The sequence below is a fragment of the Salmo trutta genome, chromosome 25 (assembly GCF_901001165.1).
Source record: "Salmo trutta chromosome 25, fSalTru1.1, whole genome shotgun sequence".
In the NCBI taxonomy this organism is placed as follows: domain Eukaryota; kingdom Metazoa; phylum Chordata; class Actinopteri; order Salmoniformes; family Salmonidae; genus Salmo; species Salmo trutta.
The window spans coordinates 45,883,050-45,903,730 of NC_042981.1; the positions used below are offsets into that span (position 1 = coordinate 45,883,050).

Here is a 20,681-nt window from a genome sequence, read left to right on the forward strand (position 1 = left end):
CCCTTGGGTTGTGCTGTGGCGGAGATCTTTGTGGGCTATACTTGGCCTTGTCTCAGGATGGTAAGTTGGTGGTTGGAGTATCCCTCTAGTGGTGTGGGGGCTGTGCTTTGGCAAAGTGGGCGGGGTTATATCCTGCCTGTTTGGCCCTGTCCGGGGGTATCATCAGATGGGGGCACAGTGTCTCCTGACCCCTCCTGTCTCAGCCTCCAGTATTTATGCTGCAGTAGTTTGTGTCGGGTGGCTAGGGTCAGTCTGTTATATCTGTAGTATTTCTCCTGTCTTATCCGGTGTCCTGTGTGAATTTAAGTATGCTCTCTCTAATTCTCTCTTTCTTTCTCTCTCTCGGAGGACCTGAGCCCTAGGACCATGCCTCAGGACTACCTGGCTTGATGACTCCTTGCTGTCCCCAGTCCACCTGGCCGTGCTGCTGCTCCAGTTTCAACTGTTTTGCCTGCGGCTATGGAACCCTGACCTGTTCACCAGACGTGCTACCTGTCCCAGACCTGCTGTTTTCAACTCTCTAGAGACAGCAGGAGCGGTAGAGATACTCTCAATGATCGGCTATGAAAAGCCAACTGACATTTACTCTTGAGGTGCTGACTTGTTGCACCCTCGACAACTACTCTGATTATTATTATTTGACCATGCTGGTCATTTATGAACATTTGAACATCTTGGCCATGTTCTGTTATAATCTCCACCCGGCACAGCCAGAAGAGGACAGGCCACCCCTCATAGCCTGGTTCCTCTCTAAGTTTCTTCCTAGGTTTTGGCCTTTCTAGGGAGTTTTTCCTAGCCACCGTGCTTCTACACCTGCATTACTTGCTGTTTGGGGTTTTAGGCTGGGTTTCTGTACAGCACTTTGAGATATCAGCTGATGTAAGAAGGGCTATATAAATACATTTGATTTGATTTGAAGGGACTGGGGGGGTTGATGTGTTGTGTGGAGGGAGGGTGGTTTGGATATGGTAAAATCTTTGTACTTACATTGATGTACATTTTGTAAAACCTGAATAAAAAAATAAAAACTTAGCTAACATTCCCCAGCCTAATTGTAACCTAACCAATATCCAAACTGAGATTCAGTGAAAACAAAAATCTGACATTGATTTTATACAGAGGATCCCCCACGCTTTCTCAAAGCAGTGTGACTTTGCGTGATGGGCAAAGTGACAAAGGCAGAACTTTACCACAATCATAACTCGGTTGGTTGCCGGCAATACCTTTCCGATATAAAGAAAATTCAGCAAAAAGTTGGTGGCATGCTAAAGTTGGCGGAAAAACATTTTCGTATGAATGGGATACTACAGACAATGGCCCGTGCCACATCTGAGCAATTGATTCGGATAAGCATGAGCCAGTGGATAAGAAGTAAAGACACCAAAAAATGGGATGGACATTTTAAAATAAATAAATTCATTGCCCTATCATAATGGAATGGTCCCCAACCCCTGTGTATGAGTGTCTGTGTGTGTGTGTCTGTGACTGTGTGTGTATCCCAAATCTGTTGCTATGGGGTAATGATGTTAAGGACATTACAGGATGAATCACAATAATTGTTTGCCAAAATAAACAAAAGTTTAAAAAGTGTTGATAGGGGTCAGAATATGTCACACCATCAAATTTTTGGCTTTTAAATCACTCTTACAGAACTTCCACATGGGCAAGGATATTGGAAATGTAATCAAATTTAATTGGATGACAACTTCTTTTAACTAGGATAGAAGAATTTATAACAGACTTTTTCAAACATAACATAGGTACAGAAGATCCCCTTATTGTATGGGACACTTTTAAATGTATCACAACTCAGGATGTGACCCAGATGCAGACACGGGAGAAGGATAGTACAGTTCTCAGATGATTTATTAGAAACACGGGGCAGGCAAAGGGCAGGTCGAGGGCAGGCAGAGGTTCGTGATCAGGTCAGAGTCAGGCAGGTACAGGACGGCAGGCAGGCACGGGGTCAGGGCAGGCAGAATGGTCAGAACCGGGAAAAACTAGGAAACAGAACTAGAGAAACAGGAAGGTGGGAGAGAACGTTGGTAAGACCTGACAAGACGAACTGGCAACAGAAAAACAGAGAACACAGGTATAAATACACAGGGGATAATGGGAAGATGGGCAACACCTGGAATGGGATGGAGACAAGCAAAAAGACAGGTGAAACAGCTCAGGGTGTGACAAAATGTGCCTTTAGAGGCCGTGCAATTCAATACTCATCTTTAAAACAAATACAATTTAGATCAAAAGAGTTCATATAAAGAAAGGAAATGGAGGGACTAACGGTACAGATAGATAGTAATAAAAACTGTACCATAGAGGCATAGAATACAAAAGGAAATGGAGGAACTTATTCAAGAAAGAGCAAGTGTAATGGAATATGGGGAAAAGAATTTGGTGCATTTTATTAATCTTCAAAATATAAATGCTACCAAAAATAATTGACTGAAACCAAACAATTCACCAAACAATATTTTGAAAGAGGAAGCAAAGTACTTTACGCATATGTTTTTGTTTCAGTCTCTTCCATCTCCACTGACCGTGGTTCAGTGTAAGGATTTTTTTCTATTAATAATGTAAAATCAACAGCTATACAGAAAGACTCATGTGAAGGCCAAATTACAGAGGAGGAACATGCAATTAAAGCCTTTAAGTCTGGGAAAACTCCAGGGCTGGATGGCATACCAGTTGAGGTATACCAATTTTAGAATTAAAATGGTATTGTTGGAAATTATTAATCCTAATCAGACAGGTTTTTTACATGGACGATATATTGGAGATAATATAAGTACTGGAAACAATAGAACACTATGAGAAATCTGGGAAACCAGGCCTGGTATTCATAGCTGAATTTTAAAAGGCTTTTGATAAAGTACAACAGGAATTTATATATTACATATTACAAATGTAATGTAATGTAAATGTAATTTATATATAAATGCCTGGAATATTTACATTTTGGAGAATCTCTTATACAATGGGTTAAAGTTATGTATAGTAACCCTAGGTGTAAAATAGTAAATAATGTCAACTTCTCAGGAAGTTTTAAACTGTCCAGAGGAGTAAAACAAGGTTGTCCACTATTGGCATATCTATTTATTATGGCCATTGAAATGTTAGCTATTCAAATCAGATCCAACAATAATATCAAGGGGCTAGAAATCCAGGACTTAAAAACGAAGGTGTCATTGTACAGTCGTGGCCAAAGGTTTTGAGAATGACACAAATATTAATTTCCACAAAGTGTCTTTATATATTTTTGTCAGATGTTACTATGAATACTGAAGTATAATTACAAGCATTTCATAAGTGTCAAAGGCTTTTATTGACAATTACATGAAGTTGATGCAAAGAGTCAATATTTGCAGTGTGGACACTTCTTTTTCAAGACCTCTGCAATCCGCCCTGGCATGCTGTCAATTAACTTCTGGGCCACATCCTGACTGATGGCAGCCCATTCTTGCATAATCAATGCTTGGACTTTGTCAGAATTTGTGTGGTTTTGTTTGTCCACCTGCCTCTTGAGGATTGACCACAAATTCTCAATGGGATTAAGGTCTGGGGAGTTTCCTGGCCATGGACCCAAAATATCGATGTTTTGTTCCCGAGCCACTTAGTTATCACTTTTGCCTTATGGCAAGGTGCTCCATCATGCTGGAAAAGGCATTGTTCATCACCAAACTGTTCCTGGATGGTTGGGAGAAGTTGCTCTCGGAGGATGTGTTGGTACCATTCTTTATTCATGGCTGTGTTCTTAGGCAAAATTGTGAGTGAGCCCACTCCCTTGGCTGAGAAGCAACTCCACACATGAATGGTCTCAGGATGCTTTACTGTTGGCATGACACAGGACTGATGGTAGCGCTCACCTTGTCTTCTCCGGACAAGCTTTTTTCCGGATGCCCCAAACAATCGGAAAGGGGATTCATCAGAGAAAATGACTTTACCCCAGTCCTCAGCAGTCCAATCCCTGTACCTTTTGCAGAATATCAGTCTCTCACTACCGTGTTTATCCTGGAGAGAAGTGGCTTCTTTACTGCCCTTCTTGACACCAGGCCATCCTCCAAAAGTCTTCGCCTCACTGTGCGTGCAGATGCACTCACACCTGCCTACTGCCATTCCTGAGCAAGCTCTATACTAGTGGTGCCCCGATCCCACAGCTGAATCAACTTTAGGAGACGGTCCTGGCGCTTGCTGGACTTTCTTGGGCGCCCTGAAGCCTTCTTCACAACAATTGAACCGCTCTCCTTGAAGTTCTTGATGATACGATAAATGGTTGATTTAGGTGAAATCTTACTGGCAGCAATATCCTTGCCTGTGAAGCTCTTTTTGTGCAAAGCAATGATGACGGCATGTGTTTCCTTGCAGATAACCATGTTTGACAGAGGAAGAACAATGATTCCAAGCACCACCCTCATTTTGAAGCTTCCAGTCTGTTATTCGACCTCAATCAGCATGACAGAGTGATCTCCAGCCTTGTCCTCGTCAACACTCACACCTGTGTTAATGAGAGAATCACTGACATGATGTCAGCTGGTCCTTTTTTGGCAGGGCTGAAATGCAGTGGAAATGTTTTTTGGGGATTCAGTTCATTTGCATGGCAAAGAGGGACTTTGCAATTAATTACAATTCATCTGCTCACTCTTCATAACATTCTGGAGTATATGCAAATTGCCATCATACAAACTGAGGCAGCAGACTTTGTGAAAATTAATATTTGTGTCATTCTCAAAACTTTTGGCCACGACTGTACACTAATGATTCATGTTCTTTTAAATCCACAATTTGGATCCCTCCACAGCCTCATAAAGGATCTAGATAATGTTTCTAACCTCTCTGGATTACCACCAAATTATTGGTTGGATCACAAAAAAATACAACTTTTACACTACCGTGCAGTTTTGCAATAAAGTGGTCTGACGGTGAAGTGGACATACTCGGTATTCATATCCCAAAAGAAAGAAATGATCTCACCACGATACATTTTAATAGAAAGTTAGCAAAAAAAAAATACGGTCTTGCTACCATTGAAAGGAAAAATCACCCTGATTAACTCTTTAGTCATATACCAGTTTGCTTATGGCCTAGCGACTTGTTTTTAACATATATGAGCAAAAAATATGACATTGTATTTGGAATGGTAAGACAAACAAAATTAAACGGGCCTATTTATGTACTGATTATGATTTCAGAGGGCAGAAATGATAAAATATTAAAGCATTAGACCTCTCACTAAAATCTTCAGTCATACAAAAGCTATACTTAAATCCAAACTGGTTCTCTAGCAGATTAGTAAGAATGTCTCACCCCATGTTCATGAATGACCTTTTCCCCTTTATTCAGATTACAACCTCTCACTTTCGGTTATTTGAAAATGAAATAATCTCCAAAATATCGCTATTTTTAAAACAAGCAATAGAAAGTTGACTGAAATTTCAGTTTAATCCACCAGAAAAAACAGGACAAATTTTACAACAAATATTATGGTTAAACTCAAATATACAGTTGAAGTCGGAAGTTTACATACACTTAGGTTGGAGTCATTAAAACCCGTTTTTCAACCACTCCACAAATTTCTTGTTAACAAACTATAGTTTTGGCAAGTTGGTTAGGACATCAACTTTGTGCATGACACAAGTAATTTTTACAACAATTGTTTACAGACAGATTATTTCACTTATAATTCACTATCACAAATACAGTGGGTCAGAAGTTTACGAACACTAAGTTGACTGTGTCTTTAAACAGCTTCGAAATTCCAGAAAATGATGTCATGGCTTTAGAAGCTTCTGATAGGCTAATTGACAACATATGAGTCAATTGGAGGTGTACCTGTAGATGTAGTTCAAGACATACCTTCAAACTCAGTGCCTCTTTGCTTGACATCATGGGAAATCAAAAGAAATCAGCCAAGACCTCAGAAAAGAAACTGTAGACCTCCACAAGTCTGGTTCATCCTTGGGAGCAATTTCCAAACGCCTAAAGTTACCACATTCATCTGTACAAACAATAGTACGCAAGTATAAACACCATGGGACCACGCAGCCGTCATTCCACTCAGGAAGGAGACGCGTTCTGTCTCCTAGAGATGAACGTACTTTGGTGCGAAAAGTGCAAATCAATCCCAGAACAACAGTAAAGGACCTTGTGAAGATGCTGGAGGAAACAGGTACAAAAGTATCTATATCCACAGTAAAACGAGTCCTATATCGACATAACCTGAAAGGCCGCTCAGCAAGGAAGAAGCCACTGCTCCAAAACCGCCATAAAAAAGCCAGACTACAGTTTGAAACTGTACATGGGGACAAAGATCATACTTTTTGGAGAAATGTCCTCTGGTCTGATGAAACAAAAATAGAACTGTTTGGCCATAATGACAATCGTTATGTTTGGAGGAAAAAGGGGGAGGCTTGCAAGCCGAAGAACACCATCCCAACCGTGAATTACGGGGCTGGCAGCATCATGTTGTGGGGTGCTTTGCTGCAGGAGGGACTGGTGCACTTCACAAAATAGATGGCTTCATGAGGAAAGAAAATTAGGTGTATGTATTGAAGCAAAATCTCAAGACATCAGTCAGGAAGTTAACCTGTTATGGATAGGGGGCAGTATTTTCACGGCCGGATAAAAAACGTACCCGATTTAATCTGTTTATTACTCCTGCCCAGAAACTAGAATATGCATATAATTGTTTGATATGGATAGAAAACACCCTAAAGTTTCTAAAACTGTTTGAATGGTGTCTGTGAGAATAACAGAACTCATATGGCAGGCCAAAACCTGAGAAGATTCCAAACAGGAAGCGCCCTCTCTGACCATTTCTTGGCATTCTTTAGCCTCTTTATTGAAAACAGAGGATCTCTGCTGTAACGTGACACTTTCTAAGGCTCCCATAGGCTCTCAGAAGGCGCCAGAACGTTGAATGATGACTCTGCAGTCCCAGGCTGAAAAACAGTAGCGCATTTGGATAGTGGTTGATCTGAGAACAATGAAACGGGCGTGCGCGTGCACGTGGAGAGTCCATTTTACATTTTCAGTCTCGCATAAACATTGATTTTAAACAGCGTTTGACATGCTTCGAAGTACAGTAATGGAATATTTTGAATTTTTTTGTCACGATATGCGCCGGCGCGTCACCCTTCGGATAGTGTCTTGAAAGCACGAACAAAACGCCGCTATTTGGATATAACTATGGATTATTTGGAGCCAAACCAACATTTGTTGTTGAAGTAGAAGTCCTGGGAGTGCATTCTGACGAAGAACAGCAAAGGTAATCCAATTTTTCTTATAGTAAATCTGAGTTTGGTGAGTACCAAACTTGGTGGGTGTCAAAATAGCTAGCCTGTGATGGCCGGGCTATCTACTCAGAATATTGCAAAATGTGCTTTCACCGAAAAGCTATTTTAAAATCGGACACCGCGATTGCATAAAGGAGTTCTGTATCTATAATTCTTAAAATAATTGTTATGTTTTTTGTGAATGTTTATGGTGAGTAATTTAGTAAATTCACCGGAAGTGTTTGGTGGGAATGCTAGTTCTGAACGTCACATGCTAATGTAAAAAGCTGGTTTTTTATATAAATATGAACTTGATTGAACAAAACATGCATGTATTGTATAACATAATGTCCTAGGTGTGTCATCTGATGAAGATCATCAAAGGTTAGTGCTGCATTTAGCTGTCTTCTGGGTTTTTGTGACATTATATGCTAGCTTGAAAAATGGGTGTCTGATTATTTCTGGCTGGGTACTCTGCTGACATAATCTAATGTTTTGCTTTCGTTGTAAAGCTTTTTTGAAATCGGACAGTGTGGTTAGATTAACGAGAGTCTTGTCTTTAAAATGCTGTAAAATAGTCATATGTTTGAGAAATTGAAGTAATAGCATTTCTAAGGTATTTGAATAACGCGCCACAGGATTCCACTGGCTGTTACGTAGGTGGGACGATTTGGTGCCACCTACCCTAGAGAGGTTAATTGGTATTGGCGTATAATCGGTATCGGCGTTGAAAAATCATAATCGGTCGACCTCTAATCTGGATGGTTCTGATTTAGAATGGACAACTACAAATACCTAGGTGTCTGGTTAGACTGTAAACTCTCCTTCCAGACTCACATTAAGCATCTCCAATCCAAAATTAAATCTTTAATTGGCTTCCTATTTCGCAACAAAGCCTCCTTCACTCATACGGCTAAACATACCCTCGTAAAACTGACTATCCTACCGATCCTTGACTTCGGCGATGTCATTTACAAAATAGCCTCCAACACTCTACTCAGCAAATTGGATGTGGTTTATCACAGTGCCATCCGTTTTGTCACCAAAGCCCCATATGCTACCCACCACTGCGACCTGTATGCGCTTGTTGGCTGGCTGGCCCTCGCTTCATATTCGAGGCCAAACCCACTGGCTCCAGGTCATCTATAAATCTTTGCTAGGTAAAGCCCCGCCTTATCTCAGCTCACTGGTCACCATAGCAGCACCCACCCATAGCACGCGCATAGCGGCAGGTAGCCTAGTGGTTAGAGCTTTGGACTAGTAACCGAAAGGTTGCAAGACTGAATCCCCGAGCTGACAAGGTAAAACAATTGGTCATTCTGCCCCTGAACAAGGCAGAATGTTCCTAGGTCGTAATTGAAAATAGGAATTTGTTCTTAACTGACCTGTCTAGTTAAATAAAAAAATAAAAAAATATTATCTCAGCTCACTGGTCACCATAGCAACACCCACCCTTAGCACACGCTCCAGCAGGTATATTTCACTGGTCAAAGCCAACTCCTCCTTTGGCTGCCTTTCCTTCCAGTTCTCTGCTGCCAATGACTGGAACGAATTGCAAAAATCACTGAAGCTGGAGACTTATATCTACCTCATTAACTTTAATCTTCAGCTGTCAGAGCCGCTTACCAATCACTGCACCTGTACACAGCCCATCTGAAAATAGCCCACCCAACTACCTCATCCCCATATTCTTATTTATTTTTGCTCTTTTGCACCCCAGTATCTCTACTTGCACATCATCATCTGCACATCTATCACTCCAGTTATAATGCTAAATTGTAATTATTTCGCCACTATGGCCTATTTATTGCCTTACCTCCCTAATCTTACTACATTTGCACACCATATTTATCGATTTTTCTATTGTGTTATTGACTGTACGTTTGTTTATCCCATGTGTAACTCTGTTGTTGTTTTTGTCACACTGCTTTGCTTTATCTTGGCCAGGTCGCAGTTGTAAACGAGAACTTGCTCTCAACTGTCCTACCTGGTTAAATAAAGGTGAAATAAAAAAATAATCATCTTTGAACTTGTTTTTCCTTCCAATCTATTGCAAAGGTGCTACTACTAGTAATTGTTGAGGTGTTTGGCTTATTTATAAACTTATATCGCTAGGTGCAGGTGGATACATTGTCGGATTATTTAATGTAGCAGAAATGGTGCAAACATTTAAAAAACATGTTACGTTCTACCTGCAACTAGTGATGGAAGTTTAGAAGACACCACTGTCTTCCAAGTTGAGAACAAAGAAAGTATCGAGATGTAAAGGTTAGTCGAAAATGTGCCTATTACGGCTATAAGCAGCCTGTAATCAACGGCTATCCAAGCATGATGAGAACTGTTTGATTTAAGTGTGTGGTCCACTGTAAATAGAGTTGTTTGTGTGAAAGAAAACAAAGAGAAAGGTTGAGAGGCAGGAAATTACTTTTTAGACTGTTGTGACATGAAAGAGAAAACAGAGGTTGAGAACGTTTGATAGGGAGGAGGTAAGAAGTCTAGAAAGTTGTTCAGATGGGTAATTTGGAGACTAACTCTGCATCCCAAATGGCACCCTATTCCCAGGCCTATAGTGCACGACTTTTGGCCAGGGACATAGACTTGGAGTTGCCCAGCTAAAGGGTTAATGGGAGAGTACTGTCTGGCAGCTCTATTGTATTCCCTCCAATACCTCCCATTCCACTTGTCCGAGCTCACATACACACATAAAGATGCAGACACACACACACACACACACACACACACACACACACACACACACACACACACACACACACACACACACACACACACACACACACAAAAATATGCACACACCCTAGTCCTTCTCACTGCTGCCCGCTGTCTCTCATCTGTTCCCTTTTTCCAAAAACACCCATGGACATATGGACCTCTCAAACCCTACCCTACACACAGGCGCATACACACACTTCCAATATCCTAGCCTCGGCCAATGTGGCTATTGGATTTTAACCATCACTGGACCAGCTTCTCTGTGACTCATTAGTCTGCATTTTCCATTTATTTCATTCACTCCTTCTACCTCCACCCCTCCATCTTTGCCTCACTCACTGGCTTTTGTGAGAAACGAGGGCAGACATCTGCCGTCCGTGCCACCCTCTCCATCTCTCCGGACCACCGAGGTGGCAAGCGCCCAGCCATGGAGTGTGTGTGTGTGTGTCTGTGTGTGTGCGCACAGGGGGAATGCTATTGTGCCCCTTAAACTAATCCCAAGCTCAATGTAATGAATTATAGTCTTACTGGCAGGTGGTACAAGGCTACCCTACAGTATGGCCTAGTTCCACAGTGTACTTCATACAATCTGAGCAATATACACTACCGTTCATAAATTTGGGGTCACTTAGAAATGTCCTTGTTTTTGAAAGAAAAACACATTTTTTGTCCATTAAAATAACATCAAAGTGATCAGAAATACAGTGTAGACAATGTTAATGTTGTAAATGACTACACTGTGTAAAAGCACTATTTTCATATTGAGATGCGTTGCACAGAAAACTGTCTCTTTAAAAACGTCAGGTTCGTTTGTGATGAAGACATGCAATAGATTAGTCATTCATTCATTGCTATGATCATTGATCTCCTGAAGAAGCTATCCCTTTACATTTCTTTCTGTTCCCCCAAAGGTTTGAATATACTGGTAAAGTAACCAGGTTGTTAGCTTGCTAGCCAATGAGGTAAATTTAGTTTTGTGGTGGAAAACCCTGGCTGTTACCCATAGACAGATAGGCTAGAAATGTTTTAAGTTACAATGCTGCTGTGAAGCTTGCATTCAATTTCCCCTCAGTGTTGCACACAACAAGCTTCCATTCCCCCTGTCACAAGGGGAGTAATGTTAATGGCTGATTTAAGATGTCATCATCCCTGTTACAATAAACCGTGTCACTTTTTATTTATTTTAATTTCTGAACATGTCAGAATATAATTATTTGGTGAAATAAATAGTAATTCTGGACAAAATTACACTTCCCAAAAGGCACTCAATTCGTAGAAAGAATCACATAGCTGGGTCAATGATTGCCAAATACATTTGAGATGCTACCCAAACCACAACACGGGATGCTGATTGGAGGATGAACAATGCTATGCTAACGGTCACTATTCAAGAACAGTAGACACAACGTAATGGCACTAACCTGTTGCATTTTCTCCAGGTCCAGACTTGGCCTCCCCAGCTCTCCCCCGTAGCTTTGCCTGTGTTTCCTATAGGGAGCCGCCGACTGGTCGAAGTGGGTCAAGATGATAGGCTTGGCAGCAGGCTGCACCCCCTGGAACTGGAGCTTAATTGGAGGCGGTGGCTTGAGGCTGCGAGGTGGGCTAGAGCTAAAGAGCACCGGGCTGGTGGAAGCGGCCAGGCAAGTCCCAGGCTCCAAGGATGCTGCAACCGGGCCGCAGCCACACAGGTCCCACACCTCCTCGTCGCTGGAGGCACTGCTGTGGTGGTCACCGTGGCGATGGTGCAGCGTCCACTTCCCGCCGTCTCCAACGCCGTGGCTGATTCGCTCCAGCTCTTCTTCAGACGAGTGACGGTCCAGAGTCGGGTCTAGAAGGAGGCGTAGGTGATGGAGGCGTGCCGGAGATAGGGGACCCTGATTGTGCTGCTGGCTGGTGGCCAGAGGGGTGAGGCCGCAGTTCCGCCGCCTCTCTGAGGGGGGTGACCAAGAGCACATGTCAAAGGTGAAGAGGCAGAGATAGCGACAAGCTTGTCTATTTCTATACTGTGTAAACTGAAAGTTGCTTTATCTGCTAAATGACCATCTTGTACATAGAAGACTTGGGTTGGTTTGAGCAGGCAGGCCACATACCTCTGTCAATCTGTGCAAGCTCCTGGTTCTCCCCCTCGGAATCGTCGCTCTCCACTCCCTCCCCACTGCCATGGTAGGAAATCTAGAAGGGAAAGGGTTAAAGGATAACTATTTAATTGGGCAACATATGGCTTGTCCCTCAACTTCCTACATGTGATAGCATACAGTTAGCATCAGTACAAGACACTCTTTGGGGCTTTGCTAGGTTAGGTCGACAAGTAGCGTAATTATTAGACGAAATACCCAGGTTCATATCATTGCAACTATGAAGCAACTAGGAAGCAGTATCTTTACCAAATCACCATTCCACTTGCCTCACATCTCTACAGCTAGCGCAACAGCATCACTAAGCAACAGGGTGGCCCACTGACATAATTCTCAACTAACATCATTTTATCTGAAGACTCAAATAAACATTGTGTTAGAGAAATTGTGCAAAAGGTCAAGATTAGGGCAACTCTGTTTCGCATATAACGTGCACATCATGCTAACACCCAAACTTGGCCAAACGGCTTTATTTCCTGGAAAATTCCTCACTCTCAAATTGGAATTTGGAAGAGGGATAACATTTACAAAAAGCTTAAATCTAGGCCTGGTCAATCTAGCCACTTCAGTTCAGTGTAAACTCTTGTCAGCTCTTGGCAATTTCCAAGTCCCAGATTGCCCCTTTAAGAGCAGTTCCTTTTTGAGGGGTCAACGACAACAACAGTAGACACCCAGCAGAGTGCAGCACTAAGAGTTAAGTAACACGCCACACACACAGTAATTACCACACTGAGGCAGAGCAGCTGCCATCTGCGCTCACACACACATGCACACACACAATGCCTCCCCTTCCTACTGAAGCACTTCAAACAGAGCGAAGGAGAAAGAGAGTGCAAGAGAAAGGAACCAGGGCCTCAAGTCCTACTCCAGCAGGCAGCGTCCACTTCTACTATATACAACTGGGGTGCATTCAGAGTTCACTATGACATTGTAGGACACAATTTTGAATGTTGAACAATGTGACTGGTTCACTGTACACTACATAGTACTCTTACTTCCCTATCAGTATCAAAATACAGGCTATACTGTATCTAGCTATGAAATATCTTTAGCCTAATCCTGATCAAATATCTTTACAAATGTTCACACCATCAATCAAACTATTTCCACTACTAACTTAGCGAAGTACAAATGGTGCAATAACGGTTATAATAATTAATATTGCCTTTTATTATAATTTGAAGCAGTATACAGTATAGTTCTCGATCAATTCTTTACATCGACAGCCACAGTAGAGAGCACACCAACCTCACTGCCATTGCCCTTTCTATCTCCATGACATCACCCACTAGCACCACATTGGCTTGTGTGGGAGACTGATAGTATTTTTCTCTTCCCATTAAGGATCGGGGGTAGGGTAATCTGATCCTAGATCAATTTTAGGGGCAACTTCTACCTCAAGCAAAGGGTTAAGGGCTCAAGTCCAGGTTAAAGGTAAAGGGTGTGTCAGTCTTGGAGCAAGTCAGACACTATTGTCAGAGGCAAGAGGATGAGCCAACATAACAGTGACGTTGCATGTTGACTTAACTATTTGGCCTCGCTCTGCCCCCAGGGCAATTCAGGGAAGCTGGTATTAATCACTTATAAGGACAGCAGGTGAAAGAGAGGGTACACAACCACACAAACACAATAGTCCACAAACACACATGCACACACGCATTTACATTGCACTTAAAAGGTATACAAGCAACTAGCATACTGTCAAGCAACAAAGTGCTTCAGTGTGTGTATGACTGGGGTAGGCTACTTATCTCTTTGCAGTCCAACTTAGTCTCCCTATCTATGTTACATACTTCCTCCCCACACTGGATAAACGGGTATTTGTTTTATCTGAGCAACTCAAACCACAACAGGGTTCAAATAACTGGACCATGAACATGTTTAATTTTAAATGGGGTTTTCATGACTAAGGTGTGACTGTATGGATTTGAATAGATGTTTTTCTCTCAAACCATGAGCCATGATACCTGTGTTGAGCATGTAGTATCAGAAGGTACTCTTGTAAAGGACATCAATGTTATGTGCAGTGCACAGTGAACTGTTGATGCTTGTCTGAGTATGACAGAGTTTCTTGTTAATTACTTTTATGGTGTGGGTTCGTGCAACAGTTGAGGGAACAGTTTGTAACAGTTGAGGGAACGTTGGCAGTATCCGAATACCCATACTTGCATCTTAAATAGTGGGCCGAAAAAAAAATGTTTAATAGTATGCAACATTTATAAAAATGTTGTATACTTAAATTGCCCGGATGTCATACTAATTTCGGCTTAGACAACACGTCAAATGGGGATTGGGCTACTGAAATCAACAAATAGTGGGAAACAACGCAATCGTGCATTACGCATTCTTCGTATGCGACAATATTATGTTTAATAGTATGTGAATTTTCAATAATCGAGTATAGTTTAAATGCCAGGATGTTATACTTATTTCGTCTCTTCATCTAGTACAATTCGATGCACACTTTTCCATAACGCATTGGAAAAGGTGGGTTGCGAGTGATAGGCCCTAATTCTCTTTAAGTAGCCAAACTATAAAACTAGGCTACTTAATTGGGAAGATGCCGAATAGCGAAGCTTCTGCGGTGCCGTTCAAATGTAGGGTAAGTAGTTTTTGTTCTCCTTAGAATGATCAAGAGTATTGCATTGTAAGCTACATCTTTAAAACAGAAGTCTTTAGAAAAATGTTTTACCCTAATTGGATTTCTGTTTTCTCATTGAACATTTTTTATTGTTCAAGTCAGAGGTTTTTTGTATTTATTTATTTTTTACCCCCTTTTCGTGGTATCCAATTGGTAGTTACAGTCTTGTCGAGGTCGAGAGCCGTGCTTCCTCCGAAACACAACCCAGCCAAGTCGCACTGCTTCTTGACACAATGCCCGCTTAACCCGGAAGCCAGCCGCACCAATGTGTTGGAGGAAACACTGTACACCTGGAGACCGTGTCAGCGTGCATTGCGCCCGTCCCACCACAGGAGTCGCTAGAGCGTGATGGGACATCCCTGCCGGCCAAACCCTCCCCTAACCCAGACGACGCTGGGCCAATTGTGTGCCGCCCCATGGGTCTCACAGAGCCCATTGTCAGAACTTTTAAACTAAATACTAAACCATCTTTTGATTTCCAAATGTGTCGGCACCAGAGACTCAGGATGTGGGTGCGTTATTGGTGGCAGGTTAATCAGGCCTATTGATTGGAACATATGGATTGTTTATGTATTGTAGGCAAGGCTACCTATTATTTCATTTATGGATCAAGCCTTAGCAGTCATTCTGATCTCGTTCCCAATTATCAGTGCTTTAGTTTATTATGTTGCTGTCCGGCGGTTCTGAATTTGTGATGCAACCGACTGTCCATGTTTTTCTGTGCATTACCCGTTTTATTTGAACATTTCAAAAGTTTTGGTGTGTGTACTAGGCAATTTGATTTAATTTATATACAGTACCAGTCAAAAGTTTGGAGACACCAACTCATTCAAGAGGTTTTCTTTATTTTACTATTTTCTACATGATGACAGCATTGCATACTCTTGACATTCTCTCAACCAGCTTCACTTGGAATGCTTTTCCAACAGTCTTGAAGGAGTTCCCACATATGATGAACACTTGTTGGCTGCTTGTCCTTCACTCTGCGCTCCAACTCATCCCAAACCATCTCAATTGGGTTGAGATCGGGTGATTGTGGAGGCCAGATCATCTGATGCAGCACTCCATCACTCTCCTTCTTGGTCAAATAGCCCTTACACAGCCTGGAGGTGTGTAGGGTCATTGTCCTGTTGAAAAACAAATTATAGTCCCACTGAGTGCAAACCAGATGGGAGGGCGTATCGCGGCAGAATGCTGTGGTAGCCATGCTGGTTAAGTGTGCCTTAAAATCTAAATAAATCACAGACAGTATCACCAGAAAAGCACCCCCACACCATCACACCTCCTCCATCCTTCACGGTGGGAACCACACATGCGGAGATCATCCGTTCACCTACTCTGCGTCTCACAAAGACACAGCGGTTGGAACCAAAAATCTCTTAATTGGACTCATCAGACCAAAGGACAGATTTCCACAGGCCTAATGTCCATTGCTCGTGTTTCTTGGCCCAAGCAAGTCTCTTCTTCTTATTGGGGTCCTTTAGTAACAGTTTCTTTGCAGCAATTCGACAATGAAGGCCTGATTCACGCAGTCTCTTCTGAACAGTTGATGTTGAGATGTGTCTCTTACTTGAACTCTGTGAATCATTTATTTGGGCCGCAATTTCTGAGGCTGGTAACTCTAATGAACTTATCCTCTGCAGCAGAGGTAACTCTGGGTCTTCCTTTCCTGTGGCGGTCCTCATGAGAGAGTTTCATCATAGCGCTTGATTGTTTTTGTGACTGCACTTGAAGAAACTTTCATGGACTGTCGTTTCTCTTTGCTTACTTGAGCTGTTCTTGCCATAATATGGACTTGCTATTTTACTAGCTATTTTTGCTATTTTATTTTAATAGTGCTATCTTCTGTATACCACCCCTACCTTGTCACAACACAACTGATTGGCTCAAACGCATTAAGAAGGAAAGACATTTCTAACAAGGCACACCTGTTTATTGAAATGCATTCCAGGTGAATACCTCATGAAGCTGGTTGAGAGAATGTCAAGAGTGTGCAAAGCTGTCATCAAGGCAAAGGGTGGCTATTTGAAGAATCTGAAATATAAAATATATTTGGTTTTGTTTAACAGTTTTTTGGTTACTACATGATTCCATGTGTTATTTCATAGTTTTGATGTCTTCACTATTATTCTACAATGTAGAAAATAGTAACAATAAAGACAAACCCTTAGTATACTTAGCGATCAAATCTGTAGTGAACGTTACTCCTTAAATGCCTATAAACTAGTACTGCCATTATGCCACATAAATGGCTCTTGCTTGCATATTATGTTGAGCATAAGAAATGCACCAACAATCCTGATTTCCAAGGACCACCCTTACCCTTGAGGTTGCATGTTAAATGTGCAACCAGAGGGGAAAAAAACTCTAGACCACCTTTAATCCACACACAGAGACGCGTACAAAGCGCTCCCTCGCCCTCCCTGGCCTTCCATTTGGCAAATCGGACTATAATTCTGTCCTCCTGATTCCTGCTTACAAACCAAAACAAAAGCAGGAAGCACATGTGACTCGGTCAATAAGAAAGTGGTCAGATGAAGCAGATGCTAAGCTACAGAACTGTTTTGCTAGCACAGACTGGAATATGTTCCGGGATTCTTCCAATGGCATTGAGGAGTACACCACATCTGTCATTGGCTTCATCAATAAGTGCATCGATGACATGGTCCCCACAGTGACTGAACTTACATACCCCAACCTGAAGCCATGAATTACAGGAAAAATCTGCACTGAGCTAAAGGGTAGAGCTGCCGCTTTCAAGGAGCAGGACTCTAACCCGGAAGCTTATAAGAAATCCCGCTATGCCCTCCGACGAACCATCAAACAGGCAAAGCGTCAATACAGGACTAAGATTGAATCGTACTACACCGGCTCAGACCATCGTCGGATGTGGCAGGGCTTGCAAACTATTACAGACTACAAAGGGAAGCACAGCCACAAGCTGCCCAGTGACACAAGCCCACCAGACGAGCTAAATTCACTCTATCCTCGCTTCGAGGCAAGTAACACTGAAGCAGGCTTGAGAGCATCAGCTGTTCCGGATGACTGTGTGATCATGTTCTCCGTAGCTGATGTGAGTAAGACCTTAAAACAGGTCAACATTCACAGGGCCAGACGGATTACCAGGACGTGTACTCCGAGCATGCGCTGACCAACTGGCAAGTGTCTTCACTGACAAGTTCAACCTCTCCCTGTCTGAGTCTGTAATACCAACATGTTTCAACCAGACCATCATTGTCCCTGTGCCCAAGAACACAAAGGTAACCTGCCTAAATGACTACCGACCTATAGCATTCACGCCTGTAGCCATGAAGTGCTTTGAAAGGCTGGTCATGGCTCACAACACCATTATCCCAGAAAACCTAGACCACTCCAATTTGCATACCGCCCCAACAGATCCACAGATGATGCAATCTCTATTGCACTCAACAGTGCCCTTTTCCCACCTGGACAAAAGGAACACCTATGTGAGAATGCTATTTATTGAATACAGCTCAGCATTCAATACCATAGTGCCCTCAAAGCTCATCACTAAGCTAAGGACCCTGGGACTAAACACCTCCCTCTGCAACTGGATCCTGGACTTCCTGACCGGCCGTCCCCAGGTGGTAAGGGTAGTTAACAACACATCCGCCACACTGATCCTCAACACGGGGGCCCCTCAGGGGTGCGTGCTCAGTCCCCTCCTGTACTCCCTGATCACTCATGACTGCATGGCCAGGCAAGACTCCAACACCATAATCAAGTTTTCCGATGACACAACAGTGGTAGGCCTGATCACCAACAACGATGAGACAGCCTATAGGGAGGAGGTCTGAGACCTGGCCGTGTGGTGGCAGGACAACAACCTCTCCCTCAATGTGATCAAGACAAAGGAGATGTTTGTGGACTACAGGAAAAGGAGGATCGAGCAGGTTGAGAGCTTCAAGTTGGTGGTGTCCACATCACCAACAAACTATCATGGTCCAAACACACTAAGACAGTTGTGAAGAGGGCACGACAAAGCCTATTCCCTCTCAGGAGAATGAAAAGATTTGGCATTGGTCCTGAGATCCTCAAAAGGTTCTACAGCTGCAACATCGAGATCATCCTGACTGGTTGCATCACTGCCTAGTATGGCAACTGCTCGGCCTCCGACCGCAAGGCACTATAGAGGGTAGTGCGTACGGCCCAGTACATCACTGGGGCCAAGCTTCCCGCCATCCAGCACCTCTATACTTTGCGGTGGCAGAGGAAGGCCCTAAAAATTGTCAAAGACTCCAGCCACCCGAGTCATAGACTGTTCCCTCTGCTACCGCACGGCAAGCAATACCGGGCCGCAAGAGGCTTCTAAACAGCTTCTACCCCCAAGCCATAAGACTCCTGAACAGCTAATCAAAGGGCTACCCAGACCCCTCTTTTACACTGCTGCTACTCTCTGTTTACTATATATGCATGGTCACTTTAAGTCCACATATTACCTCAATTACCTCGACTAACCGGTGCCCCCGCACAATGACTCTGTACTGGTACCGTCTGTATATATTGCTATTGCTATTTTACTGCTGCTGTTTAAATATTAGTAAATTATTATTATTATTTTTTACTTCTCTATTTTTACTTAACTTGTTTTTCTTCTCAACATCTTAAAGCATTGTTGGTTAAGGGCTTGTAAGTCAGCATTTCACTGTAAGGTCTACACCTGTAAGGTCCCCAAGAACAGTGGCCTACATCATTATTAAATGGAAGAAGTCTGGAACCACCATGACTCTTCCTAGAGCTGGGGGAGACGTTCCTTGGTAAGGTAGGTGACCAAGAACCTGATGGTCACTCAGACAGAGCTCTAGAGTTCCTCTGTGGAGATGGGAGAAACTTCCAGAAGGACAACCATCTCTGCAGCACTCCACCAATCAGGCCTTTATGGTAGAGTGGCCAGACGGAAGCCACTTCTCAGTAAAAGGCACACGACAGCCCGCTTGGAGTTTCCCAAAAGGCACCTAAAGACTCTCAGACTATTAGAAACAAGATTCTCTGGTCTGATGAAACCAAGATTGAACTCTTTTACATGAATGCCAAGCGTCACATCTGGAGGAAACCAGGCACCATCCCTACGGTGAAGCATGGTGGTGGCAGCATCATGCTATGAGGATGTTTTTCAGCGGCAGGGACTGGGAGACTAGTCAGGATCGAGGCAAAGATGAATTGAGCAAAGTACAGAGAGATCCTTGATGAAAACCTTACTCCAGAGTGCTCAGGACCTCAGACTGGGGCGAAGGTTCACCTTCCAAAAGGAAAACGACCCTAAGCACACAGCCAAGACAACGCAGGAGGGGCTTCGGTTCAAGTTTCTGAATGTCCTTGAGTGGCCCAGCAAGAGCCCGGACTTGAACCTGATCGAACATCTCGGGAGAGACCTGAAAATAGCTGTGCAGGAACACTCACCATCCAACCTGACAGAGCTTGAGAGGATCTGCAGAGAGGAATGAGAGAAACTCCCCAAATACAGGTGTGCCAAGCTTGTAGCATCATACCCAAGAAGACTTGAGGCTGTAATCGCTGCCAAAGGTGCTTCAACAAAGTACTGCATAAAGGGTCTGAATAATTATGTAAAATGTGCTGTTAACATAGTTTAAATATAAATGAGCAAATATTTCTAAAAACCTTTTCGATTTTTCATTATGTGGTATTGATAAGGTAAAAAAACTATTTAATACATTTTAGAATAAGGTTGTAACGTAACAAAATGTTGAAAAAGTCAAGGGGTCTGAATACTTTCTGAATGCACTGAATCTAATTATTTAGGAAGTAAACGCTAGGGGTCCATTTGGGATTGGGCATAAAATCACCTTGTATTCAGCTATCCTCATTCATGGTGAGACATGGATTTCTCCAACCTCTATGTAAGGGGCTATACAGTGAGAG

At 42.7% G+C, this 20,681-nt stretch overlaps 1 protein-coding gene across 2 annotated transcripts in view; it reads right to left on the reverse strand.

Moving 5' to 3' along the window:
• Positions 1-20,681, reverse strand: part of si:dkey-16j16.4 (uncharacterized) — a 69,100-nt gene that overhangs the window by 38,002 nt on the left and 10,417 nt on the right. Inside the window, exons 2-4 of one of the 2 annotated variants that reach the window (XM_029714083.1) lie at positions 12,095-12,176; positions 11,426-11,934; positions 1,874-2,013 (exon numbers count right to left, since the gene is read on the reverse strand). In XM_029714083.1, coding sequence (XP_029569943.1) covers positions 1,933-2,013; positions 11,426-11,934; positions 12,095-12,176 — 672 coding nt within the window. In that variant the 3' untranslated portion in view covers positions 1,874-1,932. Of the gene's footprint in view, positions 1-1,873; positions 2,014-11,425; positions 11,935-12,094; positions 12,177-20,681 lie in introns of those variants that run through there. The other variant, XM_029714082.1, reaches the window with a different exon arrangement.